The sequence below is a fragment of the Malania oleifera genome, chromosome 1 (genome assembly GCF_029873635.1).
Source record: "Malania oleifera isolate guangnan ecotype guangnan chromosome 1, ASM2987363v1, whole genome shotgun sequence".
In the NCBI taxonomy this organism is placed as follows: domain Eukaryota; kingdom Viridiplantae; phylum Streptophyta; class Magnoliopsida; order Santalales; family Ximeniaceae; genus Malania; species Malania oleifera.
Window position 1 is genome coordinate 40,763,309 of NC_080417.1, and position 19,333 is coordinate 40,782,641.

Here is a 19,333-nt window from a genome sequence, read left to right on the forward strand (position 1 = left end):
ACCAGCTTCCAACTTTCCTTTCATTTTTTTTTTTTTTGATAATCTCCAACAATCATTGCATCACTTTATACACTGTGATGCGACATCAAATTAAAAGAGTGAAAGTCACCCCCGCAATTCACACAGTAAACTCTTAAAAGAGAAATCCAACTCATAACCTTCAAAGCAGCTTCCGGCTTTCTTACTATTCAAAGGGTGAGCCACCAAGGCTAGGCCAGGCGTCCCTTCTGCATGGTTATTGCTTCCTTTTGCAGTTTGCCGACCTATCTGTCTCATTCAGGGTCAGTGGGGCTACTTTGGTTATTAGGATTTGCACATAGCGCCGGCTACCTTGTTTATGGAGTCGGTGGCTGACGCTCAATTCCCTATTTATGAATTTTGAGCAATACGGTGTAAAAGTTAAAAATAACCTTTTCAGTATTCTTAAAAAAAATACATACCTATTATTATGTCAATAGCTGCCGTACTTTTTACTTTATACAACCTTTTACTCTACGATAACTATAATTTAGACATGATCAAGCTACAGTGTACATGCATATGCATATATAATAAGGATATGGTTTTAAAAAGTAAGTAATTTATTTATATCATATGTATCAAAAATACTACCAATAGCTTGTTTGTAGTATGGATGAAAACTTAAATTAATAAATGTGGAGGGAATCTTTTTATCCTTAAATTTGAGTTACCTTGAAAATATCTCATTCCCCTTCTCTTGCCTTTTCTCCTGAATTAAAATTAAAATTTTACACCAATAACAAACAGTTCAAAAAAAAAATAAAGCTAGCTATAAGCAAAAATACCCATTATGTCAATCATATTAATATACAAGTCAAATATAATGCCTATACAGTAGAAAAATAGAATGAAGACAAATGAAATTCTATATATGCATGCTTACACCTTCATACCTATATATATATATATATATATATATATAAGACCAATGAAATTAAATGGCAATATTAAAATTAAGAGAGAGAGGGGTAGCGTACGTGGGCGGGCGGATAAATAAAAAACAGTATCTCGGGTCCAACCAACCTGTCAATCATGCACAGCAAAACTCTGTATATAAAGGACCAATAAAATCCCATCAAAACCTAGCAACACTTCGAGTTGCATTAGCTCTGTTGCTCCCAACCCTTCTCATTCTCTCTCTCTCTCTCTCTCTCTCTCTCTCTCAATCCCTCCCTCATTCAAAACCACAACGCACCCAGAAATTTTAAGATCGAGCCCAAATTTAATTATGGATTCTGCCGTCGTACAACCTCTACAACCCATCCTCTTCTACGCCATCCCTGTGCTACTGCTGGTGGGCCTCCTCTCTCGCCTCCGCCAGCGATACCCCCTCCCGCCGGGGCCGACGGGGTGGCCGGTGATCGGGAACATGCGGATTATGGACCAGCTGACCCACAAGGGGCTGGCGCGCCTGGCGAAGCGCTACGGCGGCATCCTCCACCTGCGGATGGGCTCTGTCCACATGGTGGCGGTGTCGTCGCCGGAGATAGCCCGGCAGGTGCTGCAGGTGCAGGACAACGTGTTCGCGAACCGCCCAGCCACGGTGGCCATCAGTTACCTCACCTACGACCGCGCCGACATGGCGTTCGCCCACTACGGCCCCTTCTGGCGGCAGATGCGGAAGCTGTGCGTGATGAAGCTGTTCAGCCGGAAGCGGGCGGAGTCGTGGGACTCGGTGCGCGACGAGGTGGACTTCATCGTCCGGGAGACGGTCAGCAGCGTGGGGTCGCCGGTGAACTTGGGAGAGCTGGTGTTCACGCTGACCAAGAATATCATATACAGGGCAGCGTTCGGGTCCAGTTCGCGGGAGGGGCAGGACGAGTTCGTGAGCATACTGCAGGAGTTCTCCAAGCTGTTCGGGGCGTTTAATATTGCGGATTTTATACCGTGGCTCGGGTGGATCGACCCGCAGGGACTCGGGGACCGACTCGCCAAGGCTCGCCACTCGCTTGATAAGTTTATCGATATCATTATTGACGAGCATATGGAGAAGAAGAGGGGCAGCGGCGGCGGTGGCGGTGGGAGGGTGTCGGATGAGGGGGAGACGGATATGGTGGATGAACTGTTGGCTTTTTACAGTGAGGAGGAGGCCAAAGTCAGCGAATCAGACGAATTGCAGAGCTCCATCAAACTCACCAAAGCCAACATCAAGGCTATTATCATGGTAAGCAGCTTGGTAGCAATCTCCCAAAAGCAGTCCTATCATGGAAATTTGTTAATAAATGCTTTTTCTTTTAATAGAAAATGAAAAGGAGAGGGTCGGGTACATATATATATATATATATATATATATACACACACACACATATATAATTAACCCCTTCTTCCATGCCTACAGTGTTTATGACCTTAATCTATCATAACTGATCCAATGAAACAGAATTAAATTTACAAGTAACTTTTTATATATTTTCCATTCAAATTTTTGTTTTTTGTATTTTGTTTTTTGTTTTTTGTTTTTTTCTAATTTCAATTCTAATTTAATTTTTCAAAACAAAACAAGAGAGACAAGACGTGCTATCATAGATATTTTTAACAAATAAAATTAAGATAATTTAAAGTTTGTTTTTCAAAACTATAATACAAAAAATTGTTTTATGGTTTTGTTAAATTTTTCACTCATTTGATATTTTAAAAATAATATCTTTTTGTTAATGTTATATTACAAGCATTTAATATTACAATTCATTGTCACCTAAGGGAATTCTCATTTTGATGACATGTTAACTACACAGTTTAAGAGAATATATATATATATCATTTGTTCAGATTGCAGACAACATGAAAATAAATAATAGTACCAAATGTTTCATTGTTTTTAAGCACAGTAAAATAGTATAAAATAATTTTTATAGTATGCATTACATGACAAAATAAGTTGCCTTCATAAGTACAGCCTTTTTATATTCTTTGTTTTGTGGTAGGTAAGATGGGAATGAGAAAGGTCAAAAAATAACACATCTCATATGTCTCACTATTCAAAATTTTGGCTAATGCATATTTGAATATATATATATATATATATATATATATATATATATATCCATTTTTATATACAGGTGCTCATATTTTTTCAACATAAAATTAATGGCATGTAAATGAAACCTATTAAATATTTTGAGTAATATAATAGGGCAAAAGATAGTAGTCTTTCTTAAAGTTTAGCAAAAAAATAAAAATCTTTCTTCAAACATAAAAAATTTCACAAAATATCCTAGATGTTTAAGAAAAGATGCAAATCTCTTTTGAAATTTTAATAATTATAAAGATTTCCTTTAAAATATGATTAAAAAAAAAAAAGACACGAACATCCTTTTATTTTTGACAAAAATAAAATAAAATAATGATGTTAAGAAAAAATATAAGTATCTCAAAAGGAAAATATTAACGGGACTGTCTGATTTTTTTGAAACTTCAATCAAGATTTGTGTTATTTTGCTAAATCTTGAAATTTGTAACATGTTCTATATTTTTATTTTCAAAGTTACATAAATTAACATAGCAAATAACTTATAAAAAAATCAATTTCATTGAGTTTGACTCTAATATAACTATATAAATAAATAAAAAAAGTAAAATCTTTTTTTTTGTTTAGTTAGAAAAATGTAAGAAGACAAATGTTACAGCCCTATTGGACGAAACAATAGTAGCCTTTGTAAGTATAGGTTTTTTTAATTCATTGGTTTTTTGCTAGGTCAAAGTGGGAAGAAAAATTTTAACATAACACATTAGTATGTCCAAACTATTTGTAAATAATTGAGAACATATTGATATGTATACCTAGATTTATGTAGTTTGAACTTTCAATTATTATACACCCATCATATCTTTTTTTGACTTAAAATGTCAAAGTGATGAAATGTAAGTATATGGAGTCACTCTAACATTGTCTGCAATTAATGATTATACACTTTTATAAAACTCTAACTTCTACAGAACAAATTTACTTTTAATTAATTTTTTTTGTTATAGAGAATAATAAAATATGAACTCTATCACTATATATGTTATATAAATATTAATTTAGACTCATTGAAATAATAAGTGCACCATAAATTCACATGAGAAGATATACTTTATTCGTGCGAGTATAAATATAAAAGGGTGTGAGTTTAGATAATTAATTGTTAGCTTTATTTGTACAAAAATTATAAAATAAAACAAATTAACACTATTTACTTCTTATTTTTTGTTCTTAGATTTTTAAATAATTGTAAAATATTACTTTATTCTTTAATTTCTAAATTTTTATTAAAAGTTAAAACAATATCTTTTACTATTTTCTAAATTTCTAATCTTTTGTATAATTTTTTCAAAAATTTGAAAATAAGCATATAATTTGATAATAACTAAAAACATATAATTTATATAACCAAACAACTCCTTTATTTTATTTTTTTGTATCTTTTTAATATAATTTTTACAAAAATTAAATATAGGTAATATTTGTTTTAGAAAAATAAAAAATAAAATTATTTGCCACAATCTTTAAGCCGATGACATGTTCTATGATATAATTTATCGATTTTAAATTTTGCATGTAAGACTTATTCTTCATAAAATATTTTTTTCATATATTTGTACGTAGGATGTGATGTTTGGTGGTACCGAAACGGTGGCGTCCGCAATAGAATGGGCTATGGCGGAGCTGATGAGAAGTCCGGAAGATCTGAAGAGGGTCCAAAAAGAGCTGGAGGACGTCGTGGGTCTGAACCGCCGGGTCGAAGAGTCTGACTTCGAGAAGCTCAGCTACCTCAAATGCGCACTGAAGGAGACCCTCCGCCTCCACCCACCCATCCCCCTCCTCCTCCACGAGACCTCCGAGGACGCCGTTGTCGCTGGCTACTCCATTCCGGCGAGGTCCCGGGTCATGATCAACGCCTGGGCCATCGGCCGCGACCCTAACTCCTGGGACGACCCGGAAACCTTCCGGCCCTCCCGGTTCCTCAAGGAGGGCGTGCCAGATTTCAAGGGGAGCAACTTCGAGTTCATCCCGTTCGGATCGGGTCGGCGATCCTGCCCCGGCATGCAACTCGGGCTCTACTCGCTGGAGCTATGCGTGGCTCACCTCCTCCACTGCTTCACGTGGGAGCTGCCGGACGGCATGAAACCTAGCGAACTCGACACCGACGACGTCTTCGGACTCACCGCGCCGAGAAAGACCCGACTCGTCGCCGTACCGAGTCCGCGCCTGCTGTGCCCCATCTACTGATTCAGCGCCCAGTGAGACGAGAATTACAGATGAGGAGCGGGGCACAAAATCGTATTTCAAAAAGCTAATGCTGGGAAAGAAACGATGCTAAGGGGAGGGGTTAATTTGTGAATGCATGGATTTTTGGTTTGTATTATATAAAAACATATGTTTTGAGGGGCAAAACAACAAATAACTGAAACCAAACGAGAGGACGAAATTCTCTCTCTGTCAATAATACAAGACTGAACTTCTGCATTTATTTCATGTGAAGATTTGCGTTATTGTTGACTTCTTTTTTATTTTTTTCATTTTTCTATTTTTAGTTTGTTTCTTTTATCACACTCCACTGAGAAATTAAAAAAAGAAAAAAATTTATTTGGATCCAGCGAAATTTTTTTTATGGATTCTTTAATGGTTTTGTTTTTTTCTTTTTTATGCGGGCTGACGCATGGATTATGATATGATGAGAGGTTTCCCTCTTGCATGTGTCTTGGTTTTGGCATACCTTGCTTATACATAGCAAGGTCCATGCCAATGGACCATTCAGATCATAGCATTTTCAAATTTTACTGCATGTGATTGCTTAGTCAACTTGTTGCATGCCCTTCTGAGCGTTTATAATTTGGAGTTTTAATGAGAAAATAGTGGAGATCCCGATGATTCCAATTGGGTTTTTTTTTTTTTTTTTTTTTCTTATATTTCAGGCCCATTCAACTTGCACAAGTGGAAGGACAAACCCCCATCTCCCCTTCAAAGTTAGAACTTCGTTACAGCTTTCAACCTTTTTAACATTTTAAAAAAGATTTATTTTGATATAAGAATCTGGCATGACAATAATGTTAAGGTTATAAGATATCATAAAAATAAATTTTAAAATTTGTTTTTTGAATATGTCAATGAGTTGTTATCATGTAATATTTTTCCCCAATTAAATGAGTTTGTTAGAGGAAAAATTATGCAAATCACCTCCAAGAAGTATGCACCCGTCGATATCATTATGCACTTGCCAAGTTTCAAGTACAAGTGACTCAAAATCACCCTAGTGATTAAGTAGAGAATCACCTAAATGAGGTATAAGACAAATATCACCTAGGTAAGGCATAAGTAGCCTAAGGGATTAAAATATGGAACCGCTTTACACCAAAACAACCGAGGAATCACAAGTAGCCACCTAGGCAACAAAAGCCGAGTTTATCCTTTTATTTCTATCTCTCATTTTTTATTTTTTATTTTTTTTACTTCCTTAGCTTTATCCCTTTCATCTCCCTTTCCTTATCTATTTTAATCTAGTTCCGATCGCCTCTCTCATTCTCTTTCTTCTTTCTACGATTTCTATGACTTCTACGATTCTCTCAGCATCATTATATCCTTACACCTCTAATAGGGATTGGAATAACAAGTTCATTCACAATCAATCCACTGTCTCCCCATCTTAATCACATCATCACTTCAAATGGTGCTTGATTTATTTTTTATTTTTTTTTATCAAGCTTTCTTTTAGCACACTCATATAGGTTACTTTGTGTCATCGATTTCCAGAGGTGCAGGATAATGACAAGATGTTTCGGAATCCAATTAGCTCACTGATACTAATTTTGTGACAGTTCGTCAATAACTTGTCAAAGAAATTTTTCATGAAATTTATCGCACCTCTCAAGAGGTAACAACCACAATGAAAATGATCCTAAAAGGATTTGAAGAGCGAGATGAGATTTTAGATGGAGAATATGAGAAAAGACATGTTTGAAAATTTTGGATTCTAGGATTCACCACTGAAACAACCTATGAAAACTTCGGTAACAGCTCACTCAAAGTATTTCTATAGGCATGGTCGAACCATCGCCTATAACTACAATGATACATTCAGCCAAATAGATCTCTTATAGCTAGATTTTTTTTGGGGGGGGGGGGGGGGGCCGCAATCTCCTATTGACGGAACCATCGCATGTGATTATTTCAGCCAAACACAATAACACAAAGGGCAACAAAATCCTTTTTTTTTTTTTATAAAAAATATTGGCTATGGAGATTGTAAGAATGATCTATTGATTGATTATATAAAATAAGATAAAGAGGTTAATGTAAGAACCCGAACCGTGATAAATGGGTTTAAAAAAAATAAGAGAGGGGTAAAATTGAAATTTGAACAGGCTTCGTCGACGAAGCTAGTGTTCGTTGACGAAGGCCTTGTATCTCTTGTCGATGAAGTTCAGAGGCTCGTCAACGAGGAGAAGCCGAGGGGTTTCGAAAAACCGAAAATATCAGGATTCGTCGATGAATCCACCATCTCGTCGACGAGCTATCTATATGACCTCGTCGACGAGTACACCATCTCGTCAACGAAGGCGCCCAAGTCAAAGGGCTATAAATAGAAATCTCTTTACTTCCAAGCTAAGAAAACTTAAATATCTCCTCTCTCTCTCTCTCTCTCTCTCTCTCTCTCTCTCTCTCTCTCTCTCTCTCTAGAACTCTCCCTACTCTCTATCTCTCTAGATTTCGTCGCCGTTCGTCGTGAGAATCGTAAATATGAAGTTACCATGAGGATCGTGGAGGGATTCTCTACAAGTTCTATGGATCGGAATCCCGTTTCAAAGATTTTTGGGTTTTGGCGAAAAATCGAGATAAGGCTCGGTTTTCAATTCTGATCTGGTAGTTTAGTAAAGAACAGTGTTGTGAGTATCTTTTGTACTGTTATTTGTAGGTTTTGGAACTTGGCTCGCTATTTAGGGATCTTAGAGTTCGAGATTTGCTATTCGGGGAAAAGGTGAGGAGAATTGTGTTTATATCGATTATTTTTGAAATCGAACTCGGTAGAATTGTGGTTCACGATCCTGTGTGTGTTTTGGCTACTCATTTGGTGGAATCTAATGGGGAAAACTATGAATTTTTCATGATTACAGCTTTGGGAAAAAGGAGGCGACGGGCTGCATTTCTGGTTTTGTTGAAAACCGAGCGTATATATTGATTTATACTATGTTAATTGTGATGGTCGTGCCTTGACTTGTTTTAAACTGTATATGTTTGGAAAACTATTGACCTCATTGGTCACGCCTGATTTTGATTATGACAAATACTCATTGCAACTAATGGGTGTTTGAGATTTTGTGCAGGAACTAAAATTTTTAAAGATCGAGATGTGCACAAAAAGGAACTAGAGCTGAAGACCCATTTATCGATTGTATTGTATTTAATTCATATGCAAAGGGTATGTAATAGTAAATAGGATATTTGGTTTGTAATAAGCTCACATACATCACATACATGATATTATGTAAGCTCAAACCAAATACGAACTAAAAGTGACCGTAGAAAGACCTTAGGGTTTTCCCTTCGGTCGACCGACACCAGACTTTTTCGGTGTCGTTAATTGGACCCCAAGTGACCTTAGGACACACACCATTACACCTATGATTGTTAGGCACTTGAATAGAGTTTGTATGTTTCAATACTGGACCGAAATGCACACATTGTGCACTTTCGGTCGACCGGCCAAAGCAGTTCATTTTGCCCTGGTCGACCGAAACAAGCATGCGTCAACAGTTGACCAAGGCCCTGGTCGACTGAACCAGAGTAGTTCAAAATTTCCTAGTCGATCGAAACCCTCTAAGGTCAAAGTTTGACTATCTGGTCGACCGAGACAATTTTGTACTCCAACTACCTGGTCGACCGAGGGTCCTCGAGAAAAATCCCAACTGTCTGGTCGACCGAACCAACCAGTTCAAAATGGCCCGGTCGACTGGACCTCGGTAAAAATGGAAATCGCCTTTAGAAAGGCACTTTCGGCCGATCGACCATTCAGTTCAAAAATGCCCTGGTCGACCAAACCATATGAGTTCTGGTCAACCGAACTTGTTCTAGTCTACCAGACCTCTCGGGTTGCCCTGATTTTTACTGCAGTTAAACATTTTTTAAACAGGGTTAAAATATTTTAAATGTCATTAAACTTCCCTAATAATACCCAATAGGTCCCTAACGGTCATATCTCTTCACATGTCTATATATATGAGATCATTTATGAAAATTAGCAAGAGATTAGCCACTTTGATTAGGAGAAATTCTCTGAAATTTTCAAATCCTATAATACTCATATCAAAGCCCCAAACACTCATACTTACCTTTTCTTACTGCTCAAACTCTCTATAAGTTGATTGAGTGCTTGATTAAGAAAGGTTTGCTCTCCCATTTTGTGTAAGATTGATTTTATTTTTACGAGAACTAAACCTAAGTATTCTTAGGGGACTTTGTTAATAAGTCTCTCCTAAGAAGACTTTGATTTGATCTTCTGAGGTTATACATTCATTGCAATATCTTGAGAAGATCGCATAGAATTTTGGTTGCAAAAACACTTTCAAATATCTATTGTACTTTATATTGAAAAACATATTTGAAGAGATATTTGTTTATGAGATAGTGATCTTTGTTGTAATATTCATTCACTCATATATTATTTGCTGAATGCAAAAATTACACATCTTTTGCAAACCAAACATATATATTACTAGAGCATCATATGATTGAGAAAATCCGCTCATTGAAATATGCATATATATTGTTTGGCTAGTATCTTTGTGTGAACATCTTGCCTGAATATCTAGTGATACAAAGATTGTTTGATTGATACTCTCACGCACTTATTACACTGATAGTAAACATATATATCTGAGAGTTGAAATACAAGGCCACACTGAGCTTACATATTATATCATTTGTGGTGCATGTAATTGCGCGTATCTGGGTACATATTTGCTTTACTTGAAAGTACATTCATTGTACCATTTGGTTGTATTTTAAATATTGTTGTATTTCCAGGCACAGGCCTGAAGAGGGAGACTAGCCCTGAAATAGTTCCGGATTGGCTTAAACCCGGTTAGGAAAGTTAGGTGCGCCATTCTGTTAAGGCATGTAGGTTAAGATCAACTCCACTAATTGACCTGGTCAAGGTTGAGGTCAGCCCTGTGCTAGTTGACCTGATTGTAATCGGTGCCGCTCCACCCTTAAGTGAGCTATTAGTGGAATCCTCGGGCTTACTGCTAGAGGCGGGGACGTAGGCACAGTTGGTCGAACCTTGATAACATATCATGTGTTTGTTTATATTTCTGCATTTTATATTTACCGCACATGTATGTTATGGGTGAATGATGCGTACGACTTAATTTCCACATTATATTTAACTATGCATTTGAAAATTGCACAGTCTGACCCTAGGTTGTGTATATATTGTTGTTGGATATATTAACCTATGAGAAAAAGTTTTAAATTCCAATTCACCCCCCTTCTTGGGAATACACCAATTCTAACCATGATTTTAGATTACCAAATGGGTGTGGTTTGTTTGATTATATGAGCATGCATGTATGTGTGATTTGTTGAAATTCTAGTAGGAACGCGGTTCCAAATTGTTTCATGTACTGAGAGTGTCCGGCTCTATATCCGAGGGCGTATGAAATCGCTGGCCATAGATTGGCAGAGTGTCCAGCTCTATATCCGAGGGTGTGAGCCTATCCCGGCAGATCAGGCCAAAGGGTGTGGATCCACTAGTTAGCGCCGGTACGATGCCATAGGAGTCGGGGACTTACCATATATCAGTAGCCCCGTGTTACGCAGGTTGGCTACAAGCCAACGCCATATGTCGCGGGCCGGCTTCGGGCTGAAGGGTGTGACAACACCGGGATTGCTGATCATGTGTGTGTGTGCTTGTAGGCACTATTGTGAAATTAGTACTGTACTGCATTTAACTGCGTGTATGTTGCATCATGATAACACTCAAATGTCACACGCTGATATAACTTGTGTTTTTCCTTACTGAGAGGTGTCTCACCCCTACTGTACGTACATTTTTACAGGTCCTTCGAGTAACTGAAACTAGCGTCTTGATGTAGGGAGGGTAGTGGCCGATGTACTTCGGTTAGCACTTAGGTAAGTGCTAGGACTATGTTTTGGTGGGTTGCCATTTTGGGATGTGTTGGGCACCCAGTTGTACATTGTATGATAGAGCCTGTTTCTGCTCTTATATAGACTCTGGTATGGTACTGCATATATATAGAATGACTTTTTTCCGCTGCGTATATGATTGTGTTTGGATGTGTTAAGGGTGCTTGGGAACCCCACGGGGTTGGACCCTCATCCTTTGTACTGTATCTTTGGATGATTTATAGGATACAAGAACTAGTTGGTTTACATTTTCACCCCTGGGTCCCATTTCCGGGTTCGGGGCATGACAGTTAATCCCACCACCAACAGGAATTATGAGGATGCTTTAGTGGCTGAACTTACTAAAGAAGAGGAAGATTTCAATTTGGTTGAACATAAAGAATGTGAAATCTCCTTTTCGGCCAAACTCAAGAATTATGGAGACTCCTTAATAGCCACTATATTCACGAGGAAAATAATTCTAACTCAACCAAACATGAAAAATTCAAGAATTCCTTTTCGACCAAGGACTTAAAGCTTGCTGAAGGACAAAACAAACTTGAGAACAAGAATGACCTCAAGTTTGACTTAGACTTTGGAAAACTTGTCAAGAAAAATTTTGAGTTAGGCAAGGATCATCCCTTAGTCTTGCCTAGATCTAGTATCAAGTGATTGTATTTTATTTCCCATCATTAACCTGGCCAAATATTCTTTAACAAGCTTGGAACATCATTAAAAAATAATTGATTGATCAGGAAATTGTTCGGCCTAAGAAAATAAAAACACGCTTCAGCCCGAAAAGAAAGGAAGAAAATTACTGTTGCTTATTTATAAGCTTTAAAAGTATATAAATGGAGTGCCTGTGAGGGATCATTGTTTGTATCATCATTGTTCACCCCCTTGGAATGTGATGGTGATCACTTATACAAAGTAATCGCTTGAGAAACTGAAATGGAGGTTGCCTAGGCAAGGTATAGGCGGTTCGCTTAGGCAAGGAAAATCAAGCGTTACCTAGTCACCCTAGTGATTAAGTGGAGAATTACCTAGACGAGACATAAGACAAATATCACCCAAGTGACGCAGAAGTCAAGTAAGGGATTAAAATATTGAATCATTTGTTGCCTCAGCAACTAAGGAATCACAAGTCGCCATCCAAGTAATAAAAATCATATAGCCATCAAGTGACGATGGTCACCCAATCATTTGGGAGATTGCCTAGTCATCAAATGACAAGGAGGATAAACATTGGATAAGCATGTCAACTGTAATGAAGTTTTTGTCAACTATAACAATTGGACCTTTAATGTTTAGAAATGGTCCTAATTTATAATTAGGATTTTAATGTATACAAATAGACTAAATTTATGATTAAGATTAATGCCCTGAAATTATTATTTATAACTTTAGAATTGATGAAGATTTGACCTCAAAAGACTAAAAATAGGTGTACAACATGTATTGTAAAATACTTTCAACACATTCAACTCAATTCATGCAATATGGCAAACAATTATCACTTTGGTATTTGTGCCACTTTATTCCTCTATTTTTATCTTTTATTCCCTTCACTTTGTTAACTCTATCCCCTTTTCTCTCCCTCTCCTTATCTCTTGTAAGCTAGTTTTGGCAACCTTCCTCATTTTCTTTCCCCTTTTTCATGATTTTTATGACTTCTATGATTTTGTCTTTGTCCCTATCCTTGTACCTCTTATGCAGGCTACCAAAACAAGTTCATTCACAACCAATCCATCACCTCCCACTACAAAAAAGAAGGCTTTTAGTGACGGTTTCAAACTGTCCCTAATAATAGCAAACCATCACTAATACTTATTAGTCACGGTTTAGTGACGCATACAAAGTGGTGACTATAATGGAGGTCTCAGCTAACTATTAGTGATAGTTTATAAAACCGTCACTAATAATTGAGTATTAAAAGCTGCTTTAAATCAGTCACTAAAAGTCTAAGACCGTCACTAAAATTGGTACATTTTCTCAACTGAAAATCGTCAGTGAAGGCATACTATTAGTGACGGTTTTCTAAACTGTTACTAAAAGTCATACTATTAGTGACGATTTCAAAATTATCACTAAAAAAGTCACTATTAGTGACAGTTCTAAAATTGTCACTAATAATATGACTTTTAGTGAAGACTCAAAAAATTATCACTAAATGATATATTTATAGGTCATGGCTGATTGGAGCAAGTGTTGCTTGGCTAAGACCGAAAATTCAACTAGAAAGAGTCGAGAGAAAAATGTTGGTGGCAGTTTAATTTGGTAGTTTAAAGAGACAGCAACTATGGAAATACATTCATTATTCTTAGGTATTCAATGTGAAAAAATACATCTTTGGTTGTTTAATTTTTTTACTTTAAAATAAAATACTAAGGAAACACCCAATGTGAAAAATAATACCTTTTCTCAGGCATCCCAATATTAAAACACACCCTTTCTTTGTCTTTTTATAAGTTTTTAAATTTAGTTTTTAATTAAAAATAAAATACAAAGGATACATCTAATGTGAAAAATAAAAATTTCTTAGGCACCTCAATGTGAAAACGCACAACCTTTCTTTGCCTTTTTATAAGTAGTATATATATATCCTCTCTATCTAAGGGATGGAAGGACAGTTTTTATTTTTTTTCATATTATTGGAAAGTTGAACAATGAAAATAGATGGTGAATACCTAATTGAATTGACCGGATCATGTAAGAACAAGGTTCGAGTCTACCAATATATTATAATGCCCGCATACATCCCTATGTGCACTTCTGCTTGACACGTCATACACACATATATAAATATGTGTGTGTGTTGTCCCTCCACATGCTTTAAATGTTACCTACAGTGAAATCAAAGTCAATAATTATGGGCCATCGCTCACTGTGGATGGGCAAGGATGAACCAAACCATCTATGAACAAAGGGTAGGGCTAACCATGGTACATCTAAGCTCACTCTTCTATTTACTAGCAAAAAAATTAACTCTTCTATTTGCGGGGCATTTAATTTCGGTAACTATAAACTTGAGATTATGAATAGAATGCCCTTTCTATGAAAATGTAAATTTTTAAAGAGAAAAAAAAAAATGAGAGTATTATTGGCATAATAAGTTTTCAAGAGTTCTCTAATGCATATCATGTGGCTAGGATTTTCAAAATAAGTATGTAGTGGATTCTCAAATCTCATTTAGAGCAATCCTCAAACATTTTATTATGTTTTATTGACTTAATTTAAAAAAGAAAAAAGAAATAAAGAAAGTAATATATATATATATATATATATATATATATATATATAAACACCACTATTAAATTTTATAGCTACACTAACCTTATGTTTAGGAGTTTAGATTTTACACCTTACATTTGAATGTATATAAATTTCAATAGAACATAATTAAAAATATACTGAATTTCTTTAAAATTCATATTTTCAAACACAACTTTTAAAAAACATTCCTCATTTTTTTGGACAAAAACAAAATAGGTAAACTCTCTTTTGAAATCTCTAAAATTTTGAAAATTTTGCACTTATAGAAAAATCATGTTTGAGAAAGTGTTCGTTGGTGTGTGTGTGTGTGTGTACACGGATATATTTGTTGAAGTCAAAAATCAAACTTGATATCCACATTCATAAAACCTGAGAACTATCTACAACCAAGAGAAAAATAAGAAGCTTGTGAAATTTCTGGTGACCTCTTTGAGTTGTTTTCTAATATATTAATGTATGTCCAGTCTCACATTATTTCTGTGAGTAGTTTCAAAGTCAGTTCTCTTAACCCTCCCTTCTTAATACCTAGGTTTTGAGGATGAACTATCTAACATGGTATCACAGTTAAGCCTTGGGCTGCTTGGCTCCTCCATGGATTGGACTTCTCCTCACCTCATTTCCTCCATGGGCTCGAGGGGGAGTATTAATATACGTCGGTTCCAAAACCACTATAAGATCATTTTAGCCCTCTCTCCTTAATACCTAAGTTTTGAGAATGAGCTCTCTAACATCTAATGTTCGAGTCGATATTAAATATACTATGCATAAGTAATGTAATCATTGTCTTCTTATAAAAAAAATTTTAAAGGTGTCCCTCATTGTGTGATCCCTAGGTCTTTTTTATATGCTTGAATAAATATCTCAACTAAATGTGAAATGAACCTTGAGATTGTGGGGTTACACTTTCATAATTTCACAAATTAATGGACAGATAAATGGCAGTTGTTAAATGGTCTTCCTACACTTTTCTCTTTTAATTTATAGGACCAGCCTTAACTTTGCCTCCATCAAATGATCCTCTTCTAATTTTTTTCTTGATTGCAAATGGACACAATGATTTATGGATGCGAGAAGGCAGTCAGATTTTTGGCGCCGACCAATATTTTTGCTTCCAGACACTGATTTTGTTCTACCCCAGTGATTGTGTGTGTGTGTGTGTGTGTGTGTGTGTGTGTGTGTGGGAGAGAGAGAGAGAGAGGACAGGCTTGGTGAGATATGGATATGGTAGGACTGGGTGTAGGTAGCTAGGTGGGATGAGGGGGACACGAGGCCTTTCTCCAGATTTCAAGCCCTTCCATTATGATGGTGGAGAAGCCCAAACGGCCCCTCCAGATATATTTACTAATTAACAAAAAGATTTTTAAAAGAAAATAATTGGTGGGGGGCATGGTGGTACCGGGTTGCAATTGGGGAATGGCCCAGTACAGATACAAAGATCTGGGCCTTCTTTGATGTTGAGTTTCCATAACATTAGCAGTTGCGCCATAGATGTCCCATGGCTGGCCTGTAGTTCTCTCCACGAAGCTGATGAGAATGATAATGATGATGGCTGATAGATTGATGGCATGGCGATGGGTAATGGTTATATGGACTGGGACCTTAATTAATATTGCATTTCAACCAGACCCATTAATACTCCTTTCAAGAGCAGCTGGCATTTTGGTTGGACCAAATTAATGCTGAACTACCCACACCCCCCTCCCATCCCATCCCATCCCATCCCATCTCATCTCACCTTTCTTTTCAATCGCACTCCTTCATTCTGTTTTTCTTATTTTTCACGTTCCAAGAATTTCATCTCTCACATCTTCTGTCAAATTTTGCATTTTCTGTTGTCTTTTATGTTTCATACCATTAATTTTAAGTTTGAAATTTTTAATTGGTGAAAAAAAAAAACGGGTATAAAGGTGTCCGAAGCTCTCTTGATACTTAACTAATCTACCAAAACAATGAATCTCAAATGACAAGCTGAAGCCTCCAAACCTAAACTCTAACATTTTAATCACAAGAGTCTTAAGTTTAATTTATTAACGCATACATTTCATTGAATTTAAATAATAAATTCCTTTGCACACTTGAACCTACAAGTAGTTTTTTTTTTCTTTTTCTTTGGAGTATATGCTCATTACATTAAGCAAGCCATATGATAACCCCATCAACATTAGCACTCAAGCTGCATTCTAAATTAAAACAATTATCCATATAATTTAAGGGGTTGTTTGTATCATTGTCAAAAATTATAGAAGTGAAAGCTAAAGATGAAACCAAAAATCACATAATATTATAAATATATAATTAAATTTATAAAATTACAAAATAATATACATTTAAAAAAATACTATAATGAAAATAAAAATTATTATAAATGTTTTGCTTAATTGTTATAATTTCATATTTTACTTTACGATAAAAATTTTATTGGACATTATAACTAAGAAATAGTAAAAATATTTTGTAATTGAATTTATTATTACTATTTAAAAATTTATGTATATTTTCATTTTAATCATATTTAAATTTATTTGATCGTTTTATTTAATTTAATTTTTAAGTGTATAAAATGGAAGATTCAATCAAAAAAATATTTCTGAATATTAAAATCCCTAACAACAGGTTGCTAGAACAGTTGAAAATCATAAAATCTGATTTTTCAGTTTTTTCACAAATAGCCAAAAATCAATAACAAAAATAGAAAACTAACAACATACATAAATATAATTTTATAATGTGTTTCTTGACTCTCTAGAAACAAAAAATTAAAAATAGAAAACAACAGCGATACTAAATAAATCCTAAATTTTGGATAATCTGGTTTTCAATAAAAGTAATATTTTAGCAACTGCTTTTTAACAAATTTTTAGTGACTCTTTGGCTTAATATTCATTTGTGCAAAATTAATAAAAGTCATACCATTCAATAATATTGCATCCTAAGAGAACAGTCAAAGTTGAACTGGTACTTGTCAATCCATGAGCTCAGCCTCAAGAGCAATTGGCTTAAATTTTCCTTAAAAGAGGGTTAGATCTCTTTGATTCAACCTAATTGAGTGTTCATCTTTTTATCCCACTTTCCTTGTTACTTCTATACATTTGAACATTTCACGACACTGAATCCGTTATATCAAATCCCTATTTGTGTTTTGCCCAATAGATAATAGAGGCATCCACGTTACAATGAGAGAAATAAGGGACTAAAATTTCATAGGAAATGTCATTTTCTTTATGCTATCTTTAAATGAGACCGCTAACCATTTCATACATATATGCTTGACCTTTCTCGATGCTTTTTTTGGGTGACTCACCAACCAACCCAGCAGTGATCGATGACAGAATGGTGGTATACAAAATTTACCTAAAAATAAAAAATTGATCCGAAACCGAACTGAAATAAGTTTCGATTCGATCTTATAGCATTGTGCCTAATAATAAGAATGAACTCAGAAGAGTTATGTGTCAAGGGGACGGAGGAGATGGTGGTGGTGGCTATTTATAGCTGGGGAAGTATGAGATAGGCTGTTCATTTTGGTTTGGTTAAGTGTGAAGGTCTTATTCTTCTTCTTCTTCTTCTTGTATTTTTTTGTGAAACCCAATGAGACCCAGTATTTATAATTTTCAAGATTTGATCAAGGAAATTGACCAAGACATGAAGACTGCAAAACAGCAGGGAGAATTGCTATCCTTTAATGAGAGGTTTTACTTTGTTCCTGTGAGAACACTTTGCAGCTCTGCAATTTTCAAGAACTCTGGTTATCTTGGATCAATTACTACTAATTTACTGTTACGTTTAATATGCAAATTCAAATCTCTGTTTAGGTGCATTCTTTAGTGTTGGAGTTATCCCACATCGGTTGTGAAAGGGGTCAATGGTCAGTAATTCAAGTGTGAGGGAAAGTCTTACCTCCATGAGCTAGCTTTTGGGATTGAGAAGGTCCTGAATCGCTCATCCCTAGTATTAGAGCCCTGATTTAACATTCTTCCCGGCATGTTAAGTATATTGTGCTGCCGATTTGGACCCCGTTGTGTGAGGGAGAAATTATTGAGGTTATCCAACATCGGTTGTGAAAGGAGCTAATGGTCAGTTATTAAATGTGAGGAAAAGTCTAATCTCATGAACTAGTTTTTAGGTTTGAGAAAGCCTTGAATCGTCCACCATTTAGTTCATTATTAATAGACGCAGTCCAATGCAAGCTTCAGGAAAGGGTGATATGTAAAATGATTTTTGGTCCTCAAAAGAAAAAACACTAAAATGCATGCTTTTATTCTTTTCTGCATTTTCCTCAATTTCATTTCTTCCCACTTCCCTACCTGCCAGTGCTGAGCGAAATCTCAATCTCACCTCTTTGCATTTAGTTCTTTTTGAATATTTATACGTTTTACCAACCTAATAAATCCTCACTTGCTTCCGACTTTGCAATTTGAAATTCCTCCCCCAGCTATTAATAGAGGTTCTCCCCATGAAACCGAATGGAAGAAAATCGAGTACACACGTACCATGAGGTGCCGTAGTGCATTTCAGATAAATTAACAAGCAAAGATTGGAACTGTTCCAATTATAACTTAGTATATCCCTATCAAATAAATTTTTTCATTTCAGAGATATTTTATTTTAGGAGCCAACAGTAACTTATTATTAATTGGCATCAAATGCACGACTGCTGTACTACTTGGCATCAAGTCAATCACTGCTGTTCTCTCTCTCTCTCTCTCTCTCTCTCTGCCTGCCAAAAGGTGTTCAACTAGCTAAAAAGTTCAGCATTATTACAAAAAAAGGGGACAAAGAACTGCCCTTGCAATGACAAGTGATTGGTTTCCATAAATTGGGGAGACCAATATGCAAGGACAACTATACAACTAATTACTAAAAGCATCCAGATTAAATGGTACCTTGAATTTCACAGGGCTGCAATGTCAAACTATACATCGGCTAGTTTTGATA

The 19,333-nt window shown here is 35.8% G+C and overlaps 1 protein-coding gene across 1 annotated transcript; it reads left to right on the forward strand.

Moving 5' to 3' along the window:
• Positions 1-1,109: 1,109 nt before the first annotated feature.
• On the forward strand, positions 1,110-5,479 carry LOC131143706 (cytochrome P450 84A1-like). Its single transcript, XM_058091975.1, has 2 exons — positions 1,110-2,185; positions 4,610-5,479. Exons 1-2 carry the CDS (start codon positions 1,250-1,252, stop codon positions 5,231-5,233), a joined length of 1,560 nt encoding a protein of 519 aa, XP_057947958.1. The 5' UTR covers positions 1,110-1,249; the 3' UTR covers positions 5,234-5,479.
• Positions 5,480-19,333: the final 13,854 nt, after the last annotated feature.